Source organism: Cynoglossus semilaevis, chromosome 7 (genome assembly GCF_000523025.1).
Source record: "Cynoglossus semilaevis isolate Cse_v1.0 chromosome 7, Cse_v1.0, whole genome shotgun sequence".
NCBI lineage: Eukaryota > Metazoa > Chordata > Actinopteri > Pleuronectiformes > Cynoglossidae > Cynoglossus > Cynoglossus semilaevis.
This window is the reverse complement of record NC_024313.1, coordinates 2862656-2884368: the sequence shown is the minus strand read 5'-3', so window position 1 is coordinate 2884368 and position 21713 is coordinate 2862656. Positions and strand designations below refer to the sequence as shown.

Genomic DNA, 21713 nt, shown 5'->3' with positions numbered 1-21713 from the left:
GATGTTGAAGTGCTGACCTGTGTATTGCCTTGAAGTTTGTTGGAAGCCAGGACAATCTGCTGCGGCTGAATGATGACTCCTGTTTGCTGGGGCAGGGCTCCCTGCAGAGGAGCCAGCACCTGGACACAGGACAAAGTCCACACGTTACAGTATTCTTTAGATTTAGTCAAATCTTACAAATGCTAAATCTCAATTATGGCACTGTTTTTGTTGAATACGGTGGCAGTGGCACAGTAGTAATTGGCATATTAAATTTCACTTAAGTCCGACAGTTTTAAATGGAATTATTGACAGAAGGGTCGTGCTAAATGGTAGTTTAAGAAAAGTGATGTGGGCAGTCTTCCTGATTTCCCAGAATTACTTTGTGTTTTTCGTGTCTTTTTTTTTTAAACCACCATGTTTCCAATGTTCTCGTATTGCTCTACTGCCAGAAGAACCACAGTTGCAGTGCTCCACGAAACCTTGTCAGTTATGGACTGAAGTTGTCAACTGATTAAAGGGGAAAAACTAATTCACCCAGATAAACCTCAATCAGTAGAAGACAACTGTTTTGTAGCTTTGTGTTCAACCAAAAAACATAACTTTCCTTGGTGCTTTACTTGATGTTTTCAAAGTCTTTTACCACAACCTGCATTCCATTTTAAGTATGAATATCTAATAATGTGCAATGGTGTTGAGGTAAGGGCTGAGGTATGTCCTCTGTGACATCAGGTTCACAGACTGCATGCAGTTGCGTGGTCACCAAAGGTAGTGCTCTGTGGGGCAGCCAGGCTGCTGCACATTGTCAACCATGGCAGACGACCTGTTTTCCTAAGACAGGACTGAAACCCACATTTAAATTTCTACTTTTTAATGCATTAAGGAAAAGCCTCAAAACTGCCCAGAACGGCTGGAAAACATTTAATGTTGCTGAGAGTGGGTTTCTGGTTCTCTGGATTTGATGTTCTTCTGGTAAAAGTGACCCTGCTTAAAAAGTTTTTATTGATTCCGAATGATTTGACGACGAGGTTAACCGTGTGAGGACAAACCTGTTGTATGACGGGTGCCTGCACACCTCCAGGCTGCATCTGCTGCTGCAGCAGAATTGGCTGCTGTGGTTGCTGGATAATGTACTGAGTTCCATTGGGGCCACGGAGAACCTGCAAAATCTGACCTGAGACAACAAAACGCACAGGATAAGTGACAAGGGCACTTGTTTACAACGGTATATACAACATTTAAGGTAAGCCAAACAGAATAAAAACAAAACTCTAAATGGGAACTCTCACCTTGTCTCTAAAGTGTGTTGCAGACATCAGCTTCTAAATGTGTTAGTGTTTAGCACCAAGAACTAAGTTTGCTCGTATGAAAACATTGGAAGACTTTGATTAGAACGCTAAGTCAATACCAAACTAGAAACTTCATTTATTATTAGAACTTGGTGTGGTGCAACACAAAAAAGGAAAGTTTGTTTATAAATGTAAAAATAGTTCTTGTGTGTGTGTTTTTACCTTGGCTGGTGATGAGCTGTTGGTACGGTGTGACCCCTGTGGGCAGAGCAAGTGTTGCTGCGGTAGCTGCTGCACTCTAGAGGAGAGATGGAAACATTGCAGCCGTCAGTGATGGAATTGTTGCAGTGAGTAAAAGCTCACACAGACCATTAGCTTTAAGACAGATCAAAAAAAAAAGGCCGACTGCAAAAATGAACAATGTGAAAAATCAATCGTATATGAATCAGAAAATACTCTCAGTCAGCTCAGTCTGACTCTAATGTTTCTCTGGAGACATTTTAATATTTATGAAAACAGAACAACATTTTAAACGTCAATACTCAGTCCCTGGGCTAGAATGAAGCAAAATGTTGTTTTTGTTTTTTTGATTATGAGAAGTTAAATGTACGATTTTGAGACTAAAATGCTTTTTGAAATTAAAGGGAGAAGTGTAGTTCAGAACAACAGCACAGATGTAAGTCTTGACACCGACAGATGGGTTACTGAACCATATGTTCCCTAACTCACAAGAAAGAGCACTTATACTGCAGCCTGAAATTAGACCTGATAAAAAGAGAATTCCTTTCTCCTGTCCTTACGTCCTCTGTGATCCAGTCTAATTAAATCCTGTCAAAGTCCTTCCTCACCTTCACTCTCCTGCCTTCTCTTCCTTTCTGCCTGTTATTGGACCAGTTAGCCTGCTCTGAGGAGAAGAACTGTGGAGATGCATTGTGATCATTCCCTTCTTTCTTTTTTCCTACTATGTACACATCCCATACTGTTAAAACTGTCTGTTTTATGTGGTTTCACTGGTAAACAATTTGATTCCTCTAACATTATTCATTACTTCTAACCGAATGCTATGAGACTTAAGGCTGACACATACTTCCCAAAATCTCACAATGATGCGTGGAGGAGAAAAATCCAATTTTTTTTAAAACTCTGCAGCCCTGGTGTGGGAGTTACTGTAGCTGCCTTTGATGTACGACAACTACAGCGCGATTAGTCCAAACTTGAAGTGGACGTAGTTAACGCTGGCCGTATCAAAAGGTCGTAAATGCCACCAGCACTCATTATTACAGCAAATCCTTCTACTCCTCTGCATTAAACATGTTGTTTTCGTCCTCCATCAAGCTGTTGTTTAATTGTTTATGATAAATTTCAAAAATGCTTATGTGGGCTGACAAGAGGAGACCTAACTCTTGTTCTTGCTCACTCAAAATAACCAACACATTTCTGGGTTCTGGCGAAGTATGAACCAGCCTTTAATCGGGTCTTCAAAGTTGAAAAACTGGAAGACGAAAATCACAGCTCAGCAGTTTTGTTTTATGAATTAGCGGCAGTAACTAATAACTTGTCAAATGGCCTGGATGCAGGTTATTTTCAGTGGTTTTACACTTTCTTTGCTTTTAGGGGGAAGCAAAGGTAGTGCTGGTTTTTTCCAAATCACGATTTGTCAGATATGAATTGAGATCATTTACGTACCATCCCCGTTGCACTCATGTGTTGCAGAATCTTAGAATCCTGAACAATGACTTGCTGTTGCGGGGCTGAAAAGACACAAAGGAGCAAAGAGAGTTTTGGCTTGTTACCAGTTCATAAAATAAATGTTGCATGAACCAGTGTGCCTGTCTTGACAGTTCGTACTTGTGATGACTAACCTTGCTGCTGCTGTGGGGGCAGGATGACCTGCTGAGCCTGCGCCGGCTGAGTGACTTGCTGCACCTGCTGCACTTGCTGCACCTGCTGCTGCTGCTGTTGCTGCTGCTGAGCAGCCTGCAAAGCTGCTTGCTCCTCGGTGTGGAAACCATCCACCGCCTTCGACTGCAACAGCTTGTTCTCCCATAGCTGGAGCACCAACCACGGGGAAGATCAACAAATTTACAACAAATGAATTTAAAAACAAAAACAATTTAAAAAAATTCTGACAACTAAAAATTGTATAAATGTTTTGTATATGAGCAATGATACCAAGGACAGTTACCGTTTTCAGCTCCAGCAGCACTTGTTCATCCACTCCCTCATCCAGGAACAGCTCTCGTACGTCGTTGATCACATCCTCAATCACAGATTTATATAATTTAGGCTATGAGGGAGAGAAGAGGACATCTTTACTTTGTTGTCTTTTTAAATACTTCACATTATCTATGACTAAAAAAAGTGTTATCTTTGTTGAATATGTGGAGCCTTTCATTACATGTGTCTCTGCAACACAACACCAACAAATCATGTGTCAGTAGACATTAAATTTTGCCTGTGTTGGTTGGCTGGCAGTCGTGTTTTGTGGCAGGTGGCATCCATACTGTTGCATTAATGCCTTCTTGGAGATTCTCTTTCTTTCTAGATTTCTCATCTTTTTAAAAATATCCCTTTTTCTTCTTTGCTCGGTCTGGTTCACTCTTAGATGGCTGATAGGGGGGTTTGTTGGCAGTTGGATTTTGTCTTACTGCCTTGTTTTGAGTTTAGTTATTCATTAATTCTTCTCATTAATTATTGATTGATGGTATATTATTGATACCATGGTATAGATATAGTCTGCTAGATAGTTATTTTTGTCTCAAGCAGACAAGATACAGTCAAGTGCATTTCTGCCTCAAGCCTGGTGTGAAAGCACAACTCTTTTACCCTGTGTTTGTTTGCGACAGCTGTTTTATTTTCAAAGGATCAAAGACATATTTTTGCTTCCTCCCGTGTTCAACGTAAGTTAACTCAGCTGAACACATATGTTGAACTTGCTACCTATTGCCCTTTTAAGGCTTTGAACATCATAGTACCATCAAAATAATTTCAGACTGGCAGTTTGACTGTTTTCAATGGAAATGTGACTCGCAGCAAGGAAAGGCACTAATTTTCTCAAGCAGACTGACCAAACCAGTTTAGGTAAGTATGCAACATTTCCGTGACTCGCAGCAAGGAAAGGCACTAATGCTATATTTAGACCCAATTGCCATTATAACCTACTTACAAGCTTCTGAAAAGAATGAAAAGCAGTAGTAATGGATGAGAAATCCACAAATGTTTAATGATGTATCACTGAGGGAATCTTCATTCAGCCTTCATTCCAAACTCACAATTACTCATACTGCCTCTTCCAAATGATTTATTGTAATACAACAAAATAGCCCCTTGTGAAAACCACATTTTAAAAATCCATTTATAATGTGAACATATCTGATTATAGCATTCTGAATGCAAATATATTGTTTTAACTGCATTATAACGGTTGAAAACAATATTTTAGAGGTTTGACACACCCATACAAACATTGTCAACAACCTTTTCTGGACAAAATGACTTGTAACTTGAGTGTTAACAAAAAGTTTTAACCCAACTGTTTTTAAAACGCATGCAAATAATTTTAAACAATATACAAAGATTTGAATATCATAGAATTACAGAATGTCTAACGGATCATAAACTGTAATCAACGTTGATGAAATCTATGGCTTTGACGTCATAACGGTATCGCGTGTCTCCGTACACGTAATCCAATCCTGAAGTGTTTGCCCCGAACTGCAACGTATAAGGGGGTATTAAAATACTGACGTACAAAGCACACGCACGAACACATACATGTCATTTAAATGTACTGTAATACCGCGGTTCTTTGTAAACCTAAAGACGTCCCGCAGATACGCGCACATGGACCAATGCTTTGCACCGAGATCCCTGCAAATGCACACTGTCCCGCCGCGTCCGCAGCTCGGCCTTAAGTCTCTCCTTCCCTCCCCCTCGGCCTGTCTCTTCTCCACTATTTAAAGCACAGTGTGGTGTTTATATGTAGAGCCGGTGACGTAGTGTCGAGAAGCACCTTCCCATCCCGGGCAGTCTATATTAGAGAGCCAATATGGCGGTATAAAACCAGGCAGCGATAAGGAGGAGGGTCAGAAGCGGAGAGACGGGAGACGTGGAAGCCATTTTACGGAGCGGCGAACGGCGCGCTCTTTAGCCTCGTTCTGTGTACATTACGTGACGGAGTGTGAAGGACATTTTTCGTGTGTTTTCTTGTTTGTGCCCACTTTTTAAATAATACGGTCATGTCGGCAGGGAGCAGGATAAATGGGCATTTATGGTGGTGCTTTTTGGGACAGCTAGCATGTCTTCTGGGCGTGGAATGGTGGACAATGATGAGGCATTTGACTGAGTTTTGACGACTTTCGACGAAGGACACTTTCATTTTCACCCAAACATAACCTAAAGCTATCGCAGTGGACAATGGGAAGGTGCTTGGCGAACATAACATATTTCAATCTTGTTCTTCACAATAAACTTCGCTCACTTTAAACATCACTTTTTCCGCATTTTTAATCAGAAACAAGCAATTCAAGAAAGAACTACATTAACAAAACGCCTTTCTGCCGTATCTTTTCCACACTTAAAATAATTTGGCGTTTAATACAAACTACCCATTGATGTAAGCTTCAACCTGACGCATGGTTCTAACAACTTGCATCAACAACACCAGGTTCACACTTGCACAATTTCATCCATGCAGTTAAAATATTATTTTTCGAATTTTGGAGCTGAAAAACACCTTGATTAGAATAGATCTATATGTAAGCTCGTGTCAATGGCTGAACTTTTAAGTCTTCATTTTATTTGAAATAAGAGTGAAGTGTTTGTTAAGACAGATCATTTCACTGTAATGAATTAAACCAGTTCATTTACAGCGTTTAAATAACTTTACCCCCATTTCCCCGTTGACAATCCCGAGAGATTCATCCTTACCACTGGGTTCGAGTTAGCCGAGCTCGCCATTATACGCGTAGTGTAAAAACCACACGGAAAAGGCGAGAATTAGCGCCGAAAAAATTACAAAAAACGAACTAAAACAACTGGGAAAGATAATGATAAAACAGCCGGCATAACTTTTGTAAATAAAACACAGTTTTATCGGTCTTATTTACAATCCCGGGCTGCGACTCCCCAGCCGTCCTCCTTCCGTCGTTGTCCTGCTTTATATACTGAGCATGGAGCTGCGAGTGCGCGAGACATAGGGCAGGGTCAACCCCCAAATCACGCGAGATTTCGTACGGATAGTGATGACTCATGACTCCCGTTGAAGCTGGGTAATGTATTTTACATGCGGCACATGGTCAGCAGACGTGTGTAAAGCTATAAACACTATAAAAAAATCGTGAAATTCTAAAATGGTAACAACAAAACAACGAGTAGCAACAAAACAATACACACGTTGCGCAAGAATAAAACGGCACTTATTTATTGAATATTATTTATTAAAGTTTAAATTTTTACCAACCATTTATTCCCGACGGTCAATTATTTTTATACTTTTTAACATAGTATTATTTTGAAACAGATAAGAAATTATTTAAGTAACCTGGCTCATAAAATTACTATGATTAAAAATGATATATTTTTTCGAAATCTAATTTTCAAGGGCCTAATTATACCTGCATGTACTACTAACATGCTGCCACTAGAGTGTGATCTCACTCCATCCAAAAACTAACGCGCGCGTACGCGCACTCCCCCTTGCGTTCACTGTTTTTTGTGTTTAATGGGCACAATGCATTCCATTACTCCTTCACCTTGACATTACACACCTCACACTAACAGTCCAATCTGATCCCAGTTCTAGTCCTCACTCTAAACTAAATATTAAAACATCAACATATGGGGAGACCTGCAAAATGTCCCCACAAGGATTAAGTGTGCTCACAACAATAAAAGACAAAACACCACCATGCACTTAGTTTGTATAGAGTGAAGCTGTGTTATGTGTAATGTGATTGAAGGAGATTAAAGTGAATTATATCAACAAAGCATATCTGGGTCTTTTTCTGCCTAATCCAAAACATACCTGCGCTGACTACCAAGGGAAATTTCTAAAAACAATAAAGCTTTGCAATAAATAAGAACTGACAGGGGAACGTTACCTCTACTACTGTCTCCATGGAAACTTGCCTCGCTGGCCATTGTGTGGATAGGGATGCTATAGAGCGGGAAACACACATCCCCTCTGTACATCAATCCCATCAGCACTTCAACAAAGCTCCTTTACTGTGGACTGTTACAACTGTTGGCTTCCATGAGATGAAGATAAAGGCTGATGTGGGACTGACCACAGTGTTTTTATTGTTTTGTTAAGGTTCTGTAAGGTGAACCCTCCATGTCCCACATGGGCAGTTTTCTTCCCTGGGAGCAGTCAATAAAAATTGATGTAAATAAATACATATGCACTGCACAAAGCAAGGTGGTACATTAACATTTTTTTTACCGTGGATTTTTTTGTTACATATGTAAACCTGTTTTACATATTTGTTACCAAAGCAGTTTTATTAAAGTTGTTGAACACTGAATCATTGGCAACTTTCTCTTGATTTTTTTCCATCGAGTTTTTGTATTTTTAGCATAAACTTAGCAAAGCATAGGAAAAATCCCCAATATTTACGAGAAGCCACTGTTAACGTATAATTTTTGTTTTGTTTTTTGGCTAATTTAAATATTGTTTTTAACTAGATTTTTTCAATTTTGTTTTTGTTGTTAGTCTCTTAACTAGCTTTTGGCAATACTTTTTTTATGCCATTGGTAAACTTTTGTTATAGTTTGCTCTGCGTTGTTGCATTTTCTAAGATGTTCAAATCTGTCCCCCCCATTTTTCTTTAAATTAAAATGTCAAAATTATTTCAATATTTTAGGTACATTTTTGTCCTCAAACAGAAAAGAAACCCCAAATCACTACTGATATTGTCAAATTAACCTCTAACACAGCATTTAAAGGAAGTTGGTGCCTACTGTATATCAATAGTTCTTTTTAGTTTTTCCTTCTTTTTTATAAGCGACATAAAGAGGTGATTGATAACTTTGGAGTGCTGGATGTTTGACAAACTATCACCTGTGATGAAACACCAATCAACGTTCCATTACCTTTGAGTGTCTGCGTTACCGAAGAGTACGATGCCCTCTGAAGATCTACTGTAGGCACACTTTTCTCCCCCCCCCCCTTCACCGCTTCTTTGCTGTAGTTGCATAGCAACAGAGGAGCTGCTAGCTACAGTTGTGGCGGTGTTGGGAGCGTGCACAGTGCTGCACAGGGAGACACTGACTCCAGATTAAGCCTGTCTGGGCTTCAATTATGAATGGACTTCCACTGCCACACATCTCTGAAATGGCACTTGGATTGATAAGGCATCCAGGAAGCCTTCGCTCGCACTTAACTCTTACACTTCTCTCCCTACAGGGGGTTGCCAAGTTTGACTTTAATCAAGAGTATTGAACTTAAATGATTAGAGGAAGTAAATGAATAATTAACTGTTGGAAGAGGCATGGTTATGATAAGACCCATGTTGATAGGGATGTGTGAGGTTAATTATGAGGGTCAGTCTCAGAAGCAAATCAAAGCCAACGCTTCCACGTCTAGCTGGATGTGAGTGGGTGCTGAGCAACTGTGGTAAAGTAGGGGCCAAAAAGAAATATATACACATATATAGGAACCACATATTTACAGTATGTGTATATTTAGTTTTTTTTTACCTGACCAGGAAAGCCATTGTTAGACCTAGTGATGTGGCCAAAATAGTTGTCTTACCTTGTAAAGTAGAGCAAATTGACATAGATTTATTTGTTCATTTCAAGTCCGTCAGAAGAGAGGAGGCAGAATAATCTTCTGCAACTTGTACTTTTTATTATTGCAACCAACTGGAAGACAATACATCACATAAACATCATTGTAGTTTTTCAGAAAATGGAAAACAAAATAAAACAACATTTATATATTTTTTTTGCCACAGTATTGGACAACGTTGATATTTACATGTAGTGATGAATTAGGTCTTGAAATCATTCTTTGGCAATATGATTGCACAATAAGGAAAGGATCAAACAGTTACTGAAAAAAAGAAAGAAAAAAAAAAAAGGAAACCAACACCTGGGCGCACTCTGCATCACATCTCATGGATCAATAAGAGTTTTGCTTTCAGACATCTCTCACCTATGGCTTTCCAATATTCACCTCAGACGGTCACACACAAAAAAAAATGATGGCAGTTTTCTAGATCGTTTTGTCAGAGAAGAAACAAAAACATGAAAATGTGCAAAAACAAACATTGGCAAGTACGTGATGTTTGGCAGGATTAAGTTTAACACTTGCTTAAGAAGGTTTTTTTTTTATTTATTTCAGGCAGTGCAGTGTATTTCTTTAGCTTTACAACACACCAGGTATATTTTATGTGGTTTTTTTTTCAGGCCATGTAGGTCAGAGGTTCATCTTTCCTGCATGTCACTGAGTGAGTCAGAGGGAAAAAAAAGGCTGTTGCTAAAGCAACACATTCTCCCCTGACATGCCTCTACCAACTGAACACATTATTAGTCACCACAACCGTGGATTGTTACTGCAAATACGGCGGAGTACTCGACCTGGGCTCCTGGAGCACTCAGACCCATATCAGACAAGAGACGAATGGCACACAACAAGGACACTGACAGTGTCTCATTTTGTCTTTTCATATGGTGTGGACATCATACAAAATACAATGCCAGTAATGCATGCTACAGGTGGCAAAAGACTATACCAGTGGATGGGACATGCACTTGTTTACCCACTCTCGCCGACAGTCAACGTGTGACTCCCCAATCCCGTAAAGCTGCTCTGCATATCTTGCACGTGAGGGCAAACTAATACTTTAATGCACTGCAGATTTCGAGAAAACATGCCAAATATTGGCCGTGTAGTTTCTATATCAGCTCCGTCAGAACCCGCTGCTGCTCACAAATCTGGGTAAATCTCGAGTAAAAGAAACCAAAATTCAACCCCTAATCTCCAGATTGGGCTGGTTACATAAATCTGTCATACAGATTACAAGATCTGAAATTAAAATCTTAATAAGAACACTGCATGTGAAAAAAAAGAAAACAACTTTTTTTTTTTTTCATTCTTTCTCCCTCCTGTCTTTCTCAGCTTCTCTCGCTCGTGTGATCTTTAACTTCCAGGTAGCTGTTTGTTATGAGGTTCTTACAGGAAATCCACAAGGTTTTCTTCGCTCATCTGATCCACACGTTGACACAGTAAAATGCTGATGGCATAGTAGGACACACGTACACTTACACACGGAAGAGGAAACCAAAACAATCATGTCATAAATAAAGACCGGTTATCGTTCTGTCAACACATGTCGGAGACACGACAACAGAAACACTGAAGGGGCAGGCAGGCAGGCAGGCACAACGTTTCAGGTTGTGCGTTCCTGGGCACACGAACTCACGCGCTCTACAGACGTGTTCTGAAATAACACCGGGGTTGACACTGAACACACACAAGTCACTGTACAGGCAGAAGACGACAGAAGCCCACCCTTTAAAGGTGATTTAGCTGGCCTACGTAGCCTGAACCCAACGCCCAGAGGTGGCGCCCTTGGGCCTCTAATCGCAGAGTGATCTTCCACATTCCTCCCTGAAGACGTGTCTTTAAAAGCCCGCCCAGAAAAAAAAAAAAAAAAAAAACAACCCAAAAAGACCGGAAAAAAAAAAAAAATCCAATATAACCACACGGGTATAGGAATTGGCGGCAAAACATTTTTTTTTTCCTCTAGGATCAAGATTTATATGAAAATAAGTCATGCTTCATGCTAAATACATTGTTTATCTTACATGATCTTTGAATAAAAAAGATTTGCTTTTATCTTATTTACAAGCACCCATGCAATATAACTGAGAAAGTCCTGCAGGTCAAATTGCTTCAATTAAGAAAGGAAAAAAATAAAATATTTTCTAACCTTTTTACAGAGTTGTCCACACGGGACAAATTGCTTATATCTTTATGAGGGTAGAGTGAGGGTAAACAGACAGGAACGGAAATCTAAACCCACAGTTTATGTATAGAGTTTTTTTTTTTTTTTGTCAAATGAATAGGAAGGTGTGGTCGCTACTGGCAACTATGGTTTCTATACCAGGTGTCTACATCTATGGACAGAGGTACTAGGGAAGTTTTTTTGTTTTCGTTTTGCTTTTTTTTTTACATTATGCAACAACAACAAAATGAAGGAGATATTGCCTCAAACCCGGCACACTATCCACCTCTGTGGTGATAAACATGATCATTTTGTAAATTTAATATATCTATTCTTAAATACTATGAGTGCTCTTGAAATAAACCATGTCTTTACCCATGATGCTTTGTATTATAAGTGGCGTAAAATAATCTTAAGTGCATGAATATATATATCACATTGGGTTTTACAATTATTTTGACACCTTAGGTAATTTTCCCTCCCAGCTCCTCCGTTCTACTACACCTTTTGTCGTCGGCTGTCGCATCGGCTACATGAAGCAACCTGGTCACTTATCTTTGGCACAGTCTCACAATTGTGCTCATGGATGTCGGAGAGTAATGCAAGCACGCGGCCGGAAGAGCTCCAAGTCTGGGTGAGTAGGCTTCGTCTCGACGGCTCTGCGGCCTTTGCTGGCATCACTTCGAGATTGCTACAGATTCACATAGAAACGAACAGATAAGACAAACAGCCATCGTCTGTTCACGGACAGTACGTGATTCGTCATTTTTGTCGGGTTCAAATTTTTTTTTTTTTTTTTTTCCAAATTAGAAACAAAACGTGCTTTTTATGGCTTTCATCCCCTTTTGAAACAACAAAACAACAGAGACGCATGACAAATACCCATTGATGTTAGTGTTGCTGAACATGTAGGAAAACATAGATTTTTGATATTGCCACATATAAGTAGGATTCACCTAATGCCCTGCAGATAGATAGAGGGTGATGGGAAGTGTCCATGGAGACTAATGCTGTCGTAGAGTTACCTGTTGACCTATTTGTGTATTGTATGTCTCGGTGTGCTAATGTGTGTGCGTGTTTTGATCTGTGTGTGTGTGTGTGTGTGTTTGTTCGACATGTGTGTTTTAGTTTCTCAGGGCCTCCTTCTGCTCTTTCTGGCCCTTGGCGGTGCGGTTTGTGATGTTGTTCAGGCAGGCTCTGACCCCCGCCAGGTGGAGCAGCGACCCCGCTGCCTCCTTCATCTCCTCGTCATCGCTCTCCGGCGGCTTCTCCACCGCCGCCGCGCGTCGCTTTTTCAGCGGGAGCGTGTCGCTGATGCCTCTGGCTCGGTTTTTGGTCCAGGGCAAACTGCTGCCTGCCAGAGTCCCCGCTCCTGATACTGAACTACGTCTCTGTCCACGAAGGGCCTGTTGGGAAATGTAGGCAGTTGTGGCAGTGGTCGTGTGAGAATCCAACGGAATCTCCCGGGGCTCTGCTTTGACGTCTGATTTGATCTCTACAGCAATTATGTCGTCATCGTTGTCCAAGGGGCATGAAGAAGCTGCGACCTGGGAGGAGCATAGCCTACTGGGGGACATGGCGGTGCTGTAAGTGTGGTCATCCTGGAGGTCCTCGCCGCAGGGGGGTGGAGTGTAGCGAGATGGGCTGTCCTGTCCTCGGCTTAGATAATCTCCTAGGGAAGATCTGTGAGGAGCAAGGACACAGAGGGAGGGAAAATTGTTAGTCCTGCTGTCACACTGCCATGTGGCCTGCCTCCCTGCCTCTACACTCTCCACTTCACTGGAGCTGCCCCAGTTTGCGCTGCATTTGGCTAGAAAGCAGAAAACCCACTAATAATCCATCACCCTCCAATAGCCCCCTCGGGCCTAATGTGCAGCGCATATTTCTAAGGTCAGATTAAATCCTTGTATCTCCAAGAGGAGCCAGTCGTTCCTGCAGGAATGAGCCGGCTCATTTTCAGAACGCCACATCTGCATTTTTTTCCCAAACGATACAGTGCATTCTGGGCCGCTCCCGTCTTCCCCCTCAGGTTGTGGACTTTGCTCAGCAGAACGAAGGACCTTGCGAGCTCCAAAGTCAGAAGTGACGATTCTGCGGCGTGCCACATAACTAGTGTTCACGTTGTGCACGGTACAAAATATCTGTACTAGTCTGGAAGACATTAAAAGGACAGGGGCGCGTTCAAACAACCAATAAATCAAAAGGTGCTTAAGCAGCGTGCCTGGTCCCCTGGAATATTTTTTTTCCCCTTCAGAATCAAAGAGTTAGCATATTAATATCTTAGAAGAAAAACATGCCCCTTACAGTGATCAAATATTCACTGCATACCTTTAGCCAGCCTTTGGATATGTTTAATTCATCAATTCTGTGGTGCGGACCATTACAGTATATTCTTGTGCTACTATGATGGATGTGCATGCCTTCGCAGGCACATGGCCGTCCCCTGAATCATGAGGTCTCTCCCTCCACCGAAGCCTTGTACACGTTTTGATTTGTGTCTCCGTGTGTGAGACAAATGTTACATAAACAGACAAAGCTCTGGGCAGCTGGGAATGTCTGTGACTGGATCGTACTGTTGAACACAACAAAGATATTATTATGTAAACTATCAGCGGAAAGTATCAGCGAGAGGTTTTGTTTTTGCGGCGTTCGCTCGGAGGCTAGTGTCCGAATGACGGTGTCTGTTGCGATATCGCAAACAGTTTGCCCACCTTATGGTCGAGGTTCTGCTCCCCACAGGGCTAACAGGTAGGGGTCTGATCACAGGGAAGAGGGCTTGGCTCCGGACCCGGGCACCATTTTGGATTACACCACGAGGTACTGAAATGAAACACAGAACAATAGAATTTTTATTTTTTTATTATAATATTATTATTTCTAATTACTACAAACACAAAAAATGTAAGGTTGATATTGTAAATAATTGAAATGCATTATTTGAAATTAAATAGGTGAAAAATGCTAAAATAAAGTTACATTTTTTAAACTTTTAAACAACAAGGCTGGCATTTTGAACTATAAATAGGTCGTGTTGAAACATTTCAGGCAAAGTCACTGAAAATATTTCAGTCAACATTTTTTTTTCTGTAATACAGAGTAGTTAAATGACAAGCAGGTTTTTTCCTCCACATATTTACTTCCAAGTATTATTCATGTCAGTAAACTGCTGCAGCTCTATCTAGGTCAGTGTTTTCCAACCTTAGGGTCAGGACCCCACATGAGGTCGCCTGGAGTCCAAATAGGGTCAATTGTTAATTTATTTTTTTAACTAATTAACTTTAATTCACTTACTTAAATATAAATTAAGTTCAAATAAAATGCAGCGTATAAAAATATCTGAGCTAACGTGGTTTTTGTAAATGAAGGAGAACAGAAACACTGTAATACTTTCCATCTTTTAAATACTGTTGTTGCAGTAATTCACTGTTTGAAAGTTTGTTTGTTCAATAGTTTTCAGCCTTGTAAAGCTTTTTGAAAAAAACCTAAAAAAAATTTCTGGGGTCGCCAGAAATGAGTGATGTCAAGTTGGGGTCCTAATCCAAAAAAATGTTGGGAACCACTGGTCTAGGTACATCAATACTTTTAACTACCCCGGGTGGTACCCTGTCTCTACTCCAGGGCGAATAGAGACATTTTGGATTCTCACATCTGTCTTCATCATGTCCCTCAGGTTCAGTGCAAAGTAAAAAGTTCATGAAACCCTCATTTGACCTCAGGAAAGAGCTGTGCTGAGATGTGGACGCAGACAAGCGTGCAAGGAAAATGTTAAAAGATTCAAAGTTTCCAGGAGCACAGTCCATCATTAAGTGGAAGAAGTCTGGTCCTATCAGGGCTCCGGTCAACAGTAACCAGACAGGAAAGCCTTTGGTCAACACGGATGCCAACAGCAGCTGAGTTTCATAAAAAAAAAAAAGTCAAAGCTGCCAGAAGGACAGGCAGCTCCTCAGTGCTCCATTATACACTTCGGAATAACAAGCATATGGTGACCACACCTGGAGTTTACCAAATCATGATTTCTCTCATTTAATGTGACAAAGAAAAAAAAAAAAGAAAAGAAGAATTTCCCGGCATCTAAACTGGCAAAAAGCAGGTGCTGCCTGTTACCTGGGCCACCACCTGGTATCACGATACCGCGGCAGAGCGACGGCAACGTTTTACAAACGGACAAGAGAGACCGTTGAACAGAGAAGAGATGCACCTTCTCGCAACACAACACCCTGTTCAACAGCTGCAGGATAATAGAGTGGCTTTGGAACAAATCCTCCAGTGTCCTCGAGTGGCCCAGTCAAAGCCTACACTCCAAGCCATTTTAGAGTCTATGGTGAGAGCTGGAGATCACAGGTTTCAGGCAACACTGATCCACTCGTCCGCACAAGCCGGGCTTCGAGCCGTGTCGGGCCTACAATCCACACCGTGACGCGTGTTATTGTACATTTTGCGTACGATATGATACCAAGCAGATACCTTCACCTAATGCATATGTGTCAAACTCAAGGACCGGGGTCCAAATGCGGCCCGCCAAGCGGTTTTGTGTGGCCCACGGGAGCTTAAAAAGCATTTATTAAAGTCCATGCAGAAGAGTTTCTTAACCTATGAAATTAGAAGTGTTTTGTATTACACACCAATGAACAATATTTGTAGCTTGAATAAATAATAATCAATTGCAGAAACATTAGTCTGTTATGGAGTAGTTACATCTATACTAGTGGTCCACAACCCTTGTTTGTTCCAAGGACTGGTCCACTGGTAACAGTACCACCTGTTACCCGTGACCTATTATTTTAAAATATTGACAGATTATCTTTAAATAAAAAAAGTAAATGGACATGATTTTTTTTCACTTTGAATGAAGTGAATTAGTAAAAATTAAGGGCATTTTTTCACTGTGTCCCACTGCGACCCGGTACCAAATGACCTACGGACTGGTACTGGTCCGCGGACCAGGGGTTGGGAACCCCTGATCTATACAGTCTTCCATTTACAACCGGCCCTTCAAGTGGAACTATATTGCTGATGCAGCCCCCCGGTGAAAATGAGTTTGACCCCCGCTGACCTAATGAATGGAAATAGACAACCAGGTATTTCTCTGCTGGTTGATTCCTGCAAATAATATTTCATCCGGTATTTTGGATAAAGATTGAATAGAAGATTACTTCAAAATCAAATCACACCATCAGAACCTTCCAAATATAATCGGGTTTCTGGTTTCTGTTTCTATCAAGGTCAAACGTTTGCCTTTGTTTTTGTCATCACATTAGACGAAGAGAAGAAGAGAGGAGGCGAGAGAGGAGGACATGTCAGCCACCAGCTCTCATTACTTAGGGCTGGCTGCTCACCGCAACCACGCAGCTCCCTAAAACAGCTGTCATCTTCATCTCGAGGGTCAGTTTGCATTTTGCAGATGATGACCTGCTGTTCGCTTTGTCTGCTGCCGCAGCATTTGTCAGGGTGCACATGCGAAAAACATTTGCCGCAGCACCGATATACTGTTGCCGGAGACCCCCACCACTCCCCTCCCCCTGGCGCACCCCCCCACTGAGCCGATATAGTAAATTTATGATCGATGTTATGAGAAGAAATCTAATTCTCCCAAGGAACCGCAGCCTCATTAAAACATACAAGTTGTCATGACGAGGCTAGCCGGAAAACAACCCCACAATGTATTTGCTTCACACAGGAACACATGATGATAAATTATGATAGGTTCTGCTTGTTGTTTGTCAGTGTTGCTGTGTCCACCCCCCACCCCCCCAGCCCCCGGGCTGCTGGCTGCGTCCACAGTAATCTTATTGACTCCAGTTAGTGTGGCTCTGCCCCTGATATCTCCAGCTCTGCTCTCCATAACCTTATAAGTAAGTGGCTGCACAGAGTCTCTTTTGTAATCTTGATCATTCGTTGCTTGGTTGTGTTGTGTGTATGCGTGTGTGTGTGTGTGCGTGAATGTCCGTCTGGGCAGTGCATTAGGTCTCCCCGGGCTGACACGCACCCAGCCCTCCCTCCCCACCTCTCACTCCAGTCAGGCTTTGGGTTGCCATGGCAACGACTCGCCTTCCACATGCCACAGAGTGGTAGATCATGCATCAGGAGAGAAAGTGATAAACAGGCGGAGAGGAGAGAAGAAGAAGAAGAAGAAGAAACGGAGAGGACAAAAAAAGGGGGGGAATACCAGGCTCTGTTTGAAACGGCTCAACCGCACACTCCACCGGTACACACGCATGTTTACCCTGGACACACACGCACGCACCCACAGCTCCTTCGTCTTCTTTATCTTTACCTCCTTGCTTTGCTGTTTTGAGATTCTCGGCAAACACGTTACTTTGTCTTTCTAATTCTGTCCTCTCCAGTTGACTTCTCTCTCTGTCTCTCTCGTTGTCATTCTATGTATAGTGGTGAGTCACATCTCCAGCTGAGCATGCATGCTGTCTCTGCAGGTAAAGAGCCTGGGACATATGCTGAGGAGATGAAGTGACAAACTAAGCTGGGAAAAGCTGCAGCAATCCAAACCCTGTCCAGGTTAAACTGAGATTCACATTGAGAAAAAAATAAATACAAAAATTGCAGACTCAAAGAAAAAAAAAATCACGAGGATTCACCAGTTGGCAGCAGACAACAGGACATGTTAAGAATAATAATAATAAAAAAAAAGTGATTCTGCTTTTTTTCCCCTCTCATCTGTATTTTTATCAATGTCTGCTCAGACTTTGTCTACTTCCACTGTATTCTCCTGCTGCCTCGCTCTCTGCCTGCCTGTTTACCCTTCCTTCCCCACTTTCATGTACGGTGAACACAGGCAGCCTCCTCTGCTCTCTCCTGTTAAATGACTTCCACATGGCCCTGCAGGTTGCGGGTTGCCGCGCGGCCAGATGAGACGCATAAAAAAAAAGTGATTCTGCCCCAGACCCGGAGCACGCAAATACGCACACGGCGGCTGAACCTCGAATACACAAAGTCAGAAAGTTCAAAGTTCACTTCCAGCAGACCTTGAGAACGCAACTGTTTAAAACGGGTCCGCTCACTTCGCCAGAACAACCCCCCTCTCCTCCCCTCCTCTCCCATCTGCGGGCCTGCTCGGCTGCTGTGGTTTAACCGAGCACAGTCTGAGGGCAGAGCACGCTAATGTTGTCTGACTGACTGGATGGCTGGTGGGCTGAAGTGGCAGGCGGTTTAACTAGCTGGCTAACTGGCCTGTCGTTCTGTCACCTCAGCCTGAGTGTGTAAGTGGATCGCTGGCTGACGTGCCGTGACTTTCAGGAGGAGCATGAAAGAAAAAGAGAGATTTATTGACTTCTGCTCATATGAGTTATATCAATAATATCTTGGCATTAACATACAGATCGGAATATTAAAGACAAGAATAGAAAACAATTATTTTCCTCTTCTAGTTGCTATAAATAAATCAAAATATAAATTAAAGATCATTTTCGTCAGTTTCTCAGGCAGTTGTTCTGACGTCCCCCTTGATCCCGAGTGGCCGAATGGACGCGTGTGATTCGCTAGTCAGCAGCTGAGCAGAAAACTCCCAACAAATCCAGTGACTCAACCCACAGTCATTAAACAGAGTTACCAAATCAGCTAATGTGGCTAAAATAACATACAATAATTCTCCCCTCTTCAGTCTAGAATCCACCACACAGCGAGAAAGGGAAATGTTTTTAACCAGAAGAATAAAAAAACAAATGAACATCACTCCTTCTCCTATTGGTCGAATAAAGTCTGCCACAGCAACAGATGACAAAATTATACAAAAAGACATAATCCAAGTTTAACAAATTCTCATGTTTTGATTTCAGTAACAATGGTCAAAATGTGAATTAACTGAAAGTTAGCTTTTAAAAAAAATCAATAAATTAATATTCAAATTCCAGATTCTAGTTTTTACTGAATTGTTTCAGTTAAAAAATTATGTTTGAAAGATGAAAATTTCTCCATTTAGGTTCAAACTTTACTGAATTGTTTCAGTTAAAAAATTGTATTTGAAAGATGAAAAGTTGAAAGTTATCGCTTATGTTTTTCCATGTAAGTCAAGGATGTAGGAGAGAGAATAAAATACACGAAACAAGTCCAAAAAGTTAGCGTAAGCTAAAAACCGTCCTCATCGTCTCTAACAAACAGCCACTGTATGATTGTTGGTGCGGAGGTGTGGTGTTGTCTGTGTTATGGTCCTGTCTACCGGCCATTGTCCTTGTGTTTGTCCTGAGCCAACGGTTGACCACAGGGGGAGGCAGATTTCAGCCCACATCAACTTAGGGCACGGAAACTCTGAAAGCTGTGGGAATGGGAGATGGATGTAATAACAGGGAGCACTAACAGCTCCAAACTCACTCTCAGTGGCAGCCTAACCCCCCCTCCCCACTCCCTTCCCCTTGTTTTCGCCTCTGGCTGTCTACCTCAACTTTCTTTCCCTCCGCTGTCTCTGTACATCAAGCGCGGACAACCTGCCATTCCCGTACATCAGAAGCGCATACACATTTAAAAACTCTCTCTTTTCCTGCCTTGCCTTTGTCGTACGCGGACTTAGAGGCGGCCGGCCATCCGTCCTCGCCGTCTTGCTCTCCGACTATCTGTAAATCCATCGATCTATCTATCTGCCGAGCCTCTCAGACACATCACGCTCAGATTGTGTGTCTAGAGGGAGTCCAGGTTTTCAGACATTCTCTCCAACCTCGGCTCCTTGACCATTACTACTCCATTATCAGCAGCAATGGAGGGCGCGCCGCAGACGCCTAATGTATCCATTTCCCCCTCCATTTAGGACTCGGCAGCCCAGCGAGCTCCCGGAGTGCTCCCTGATTGGGATTGAATGTCCATTTAAATTGCTGTCCAGCCACCGGGGAGGGGGTAGGAGAGAGTGAGAAGAGGGCAGGAAAAGAGGGGGGAAATGGGAAAAGGTGCACACTGTAGAAGTGAAACGGTGAGACTAAAGAATGTTAGAGAAATTAACACCGAGCGTCTGACTTTTTTTTTTTTTTCCCTTTTCCCTTCCCCTCTAGGCTTACCTGCTGCAGCTCAATCAACCCCCTCTCCAGCTCTGTTTTAAACTTTTAAATATGCCTCCAAAGGAAGAGGCAGCCCTCTGCTGGCGCCTCTCCATGTGTCAGAACACAGCACTCTGTACTGTTAAGGCGCACTCCTCCAAAAAAAAAAAAAAAATTAAAAAAAATGGGATTTGAAATTTGAGATGATTGGAGTTGGCACGTCTATAGAGGACGGAAGGAGGTGGTTGGTTTGGGTGGTGGTGGTGGTGGTGGTGGTGATGGAGGGGGGGGGCATTGTTGAAAAGAATAAGACAGAGACAAAGATGGTGATGGAAGGGGAGATCACTCACACACACACACTCACACACACTCACTCACACTTGAAGATCTGCAGAGCAGAAACAGTACCTTGTAGGAGGACTCCGCCGTTCTTTCTGAAGAGGGGACTCCCCGACCACAATGGAGGACTGGAAATTAGAGAAAGGTGGGGAAGACGTGGGGTTTGTAAAGGAGAGAAGGAGAAAACTGGTCAATCATTTGATCACGTTGCGGCAGCTGGCCTACCCGGCCGGCTCCGTCATAAGGCAGATAGTACGGCAGGAATTTGAGCCCATAAGCCAGTGTTTCTGATTATAGTGATTAGATTCCCCGGGTGTCCCACTGTTGCCATTATTCCCTGTGATTACCTCAGAGAATTACAGCCTCGCTGCTGTAGTCCATGGGGGTAATTTCTCATGACAACCTCCCACCGTCCACCACTGCTCCATTCATACACATTTCAATGAAAACAAAAAAAAAATAATAATACAGCATACATATTTGCTAATGTCACATAAGGCTGTTGAAGACACGTGCACACAGTGTGACACACTGACGCTGCAGAGACAGCCACATACCCTCACACCCACACACACACACACACTGTGACTTATACACATATAGAAGAAGAATACACACAGCCCTGGACTCAGTTTGCGTGATCATTGCACCGCTAATGAGGGAGCTAATGATGGCATTTCTCACATAGACAGAGACATTTTCCCCTCACACACACACAGACACACACACACACACAGAGAGATACAACTCTGCTTTTATATCCTTTATTTTATGACAAAGGGAGGAAGAAGGAAGAGAGTGAGATGGAGATTCGTCAGGTTGAGTGGTCTTTAGCAGCAGACATTAGACGACACCTCTGACGGCTCCTTGTTTTTCTTCAAACCTCTCCGAGTTTGACAGGCGGCACTCTGCAATGAATTTAGCCGTGTATCGGAGAGACGCACGATTTTGTGCTCGTGTGTGTAAACACAGAAGACGGTCAAACGGAGGAGAGGAAACACACACACGGCCGAGCTGTGATCCCTCAAAGAGCTGCCCATTGGCTCCCACTGGTTTCCACTCATCAGGAGAGTTCCCTTTGTAAAGTGAGTCCTAAGCTGCCGAAGGAGAGGATTTGGACGTCTGCACTTGTGATGACTACGTGCGGGGGGGTGGGTGGGGGGGGAGGAGGACGGACACCA

The 21713-nt window shown here is 42.4% G+C and overlaps 2 protein-coding genes and 1 long non-coding RNA gene across 7 annotated transcripts in view; all 3 read right to left on the bottom strand.

The window, feature by feature from the left end:
- The window catches only part of gtf2a1 (general transcription factor IIA, 1), a 10571-nt gene extending 4123 nt beyond the window's left edge, over nucleotides 1-6448 (bottom strand). Inside the window, exons 1-8 of one of the 5 annotated variants that reach the window (XM_008312766.3) lie at nucleotides 6198-6448; nucleotides 3454-3555; nucleotides 3131-3317; nucleotides 2955-3019; nucleotides 2117-2185; nucleotides 1491-1566; nucleotides 1029-1153; nucleotides 18-119 (exon numbers count right to left, since the gene is read on the bottom strand). In XM_008312766.3, the coding sequence (XP_008310988.1) occupies nucleotides 18-119; nucleotides 1029-1153; nucleotides 1491-1566; nucleotides 2117-2185; nucleotides 2955-3019; nucleotides 3131-3317; nucleotides 3454-3555; nucleotides 6198-6227 (756 nt within the window). In that variant the 5' untranslated portion in view covers nucleotides 6228-6448. The other 4 variants (XM_008312764.3, XM_008312765.3, XM_008312768.3 and 1 more) reach the window with 4 other exon arrangements.
- On the bottom strand, nucleotides 4553-6191 carry LOC112487245 (uncharacterized). The gene is made up of 2 exons (XR_003050169.1): nucleotides 5068-6191; nucleotides 4553-4982 (listed from the first exon to the last, which is right to left on the bottom strand). It is a non-coding gene; the product is annotated as an uncharacterized LOC112487245 (long non-coding RNA).
- A 2647-nt stretch (nucleotides 6449-9095) lies between the features above and the next one.
- The window catches only part of ches1 (checkpoint suppressor 1), a 31987-nt gene continuing 19369 nt past the window's right edge, over nucleotides 9096-21713 (bottom strand). The window contains exons 4-6 of the mRNA XM_025057014.1: nucleotides 20602-20660; nucleotides 13930-14038; nucleotides 9096-12901 (exon numbers count right to left, since the gene is read on the bottom strand). Coding sequence (XP_024912782.1) covers nucleotides 12343-12901; nucleotides 13930-14038; nucleotides 20602-20660 — 727 coding nt within the window. The 3' untranslated portion in view covers nucleotides 9096-12342. The remainder of the gene's footprint in view (nucleotides 12902-13929; nucleotides 14039-20601; nucleotides 20661-21713) is intronic.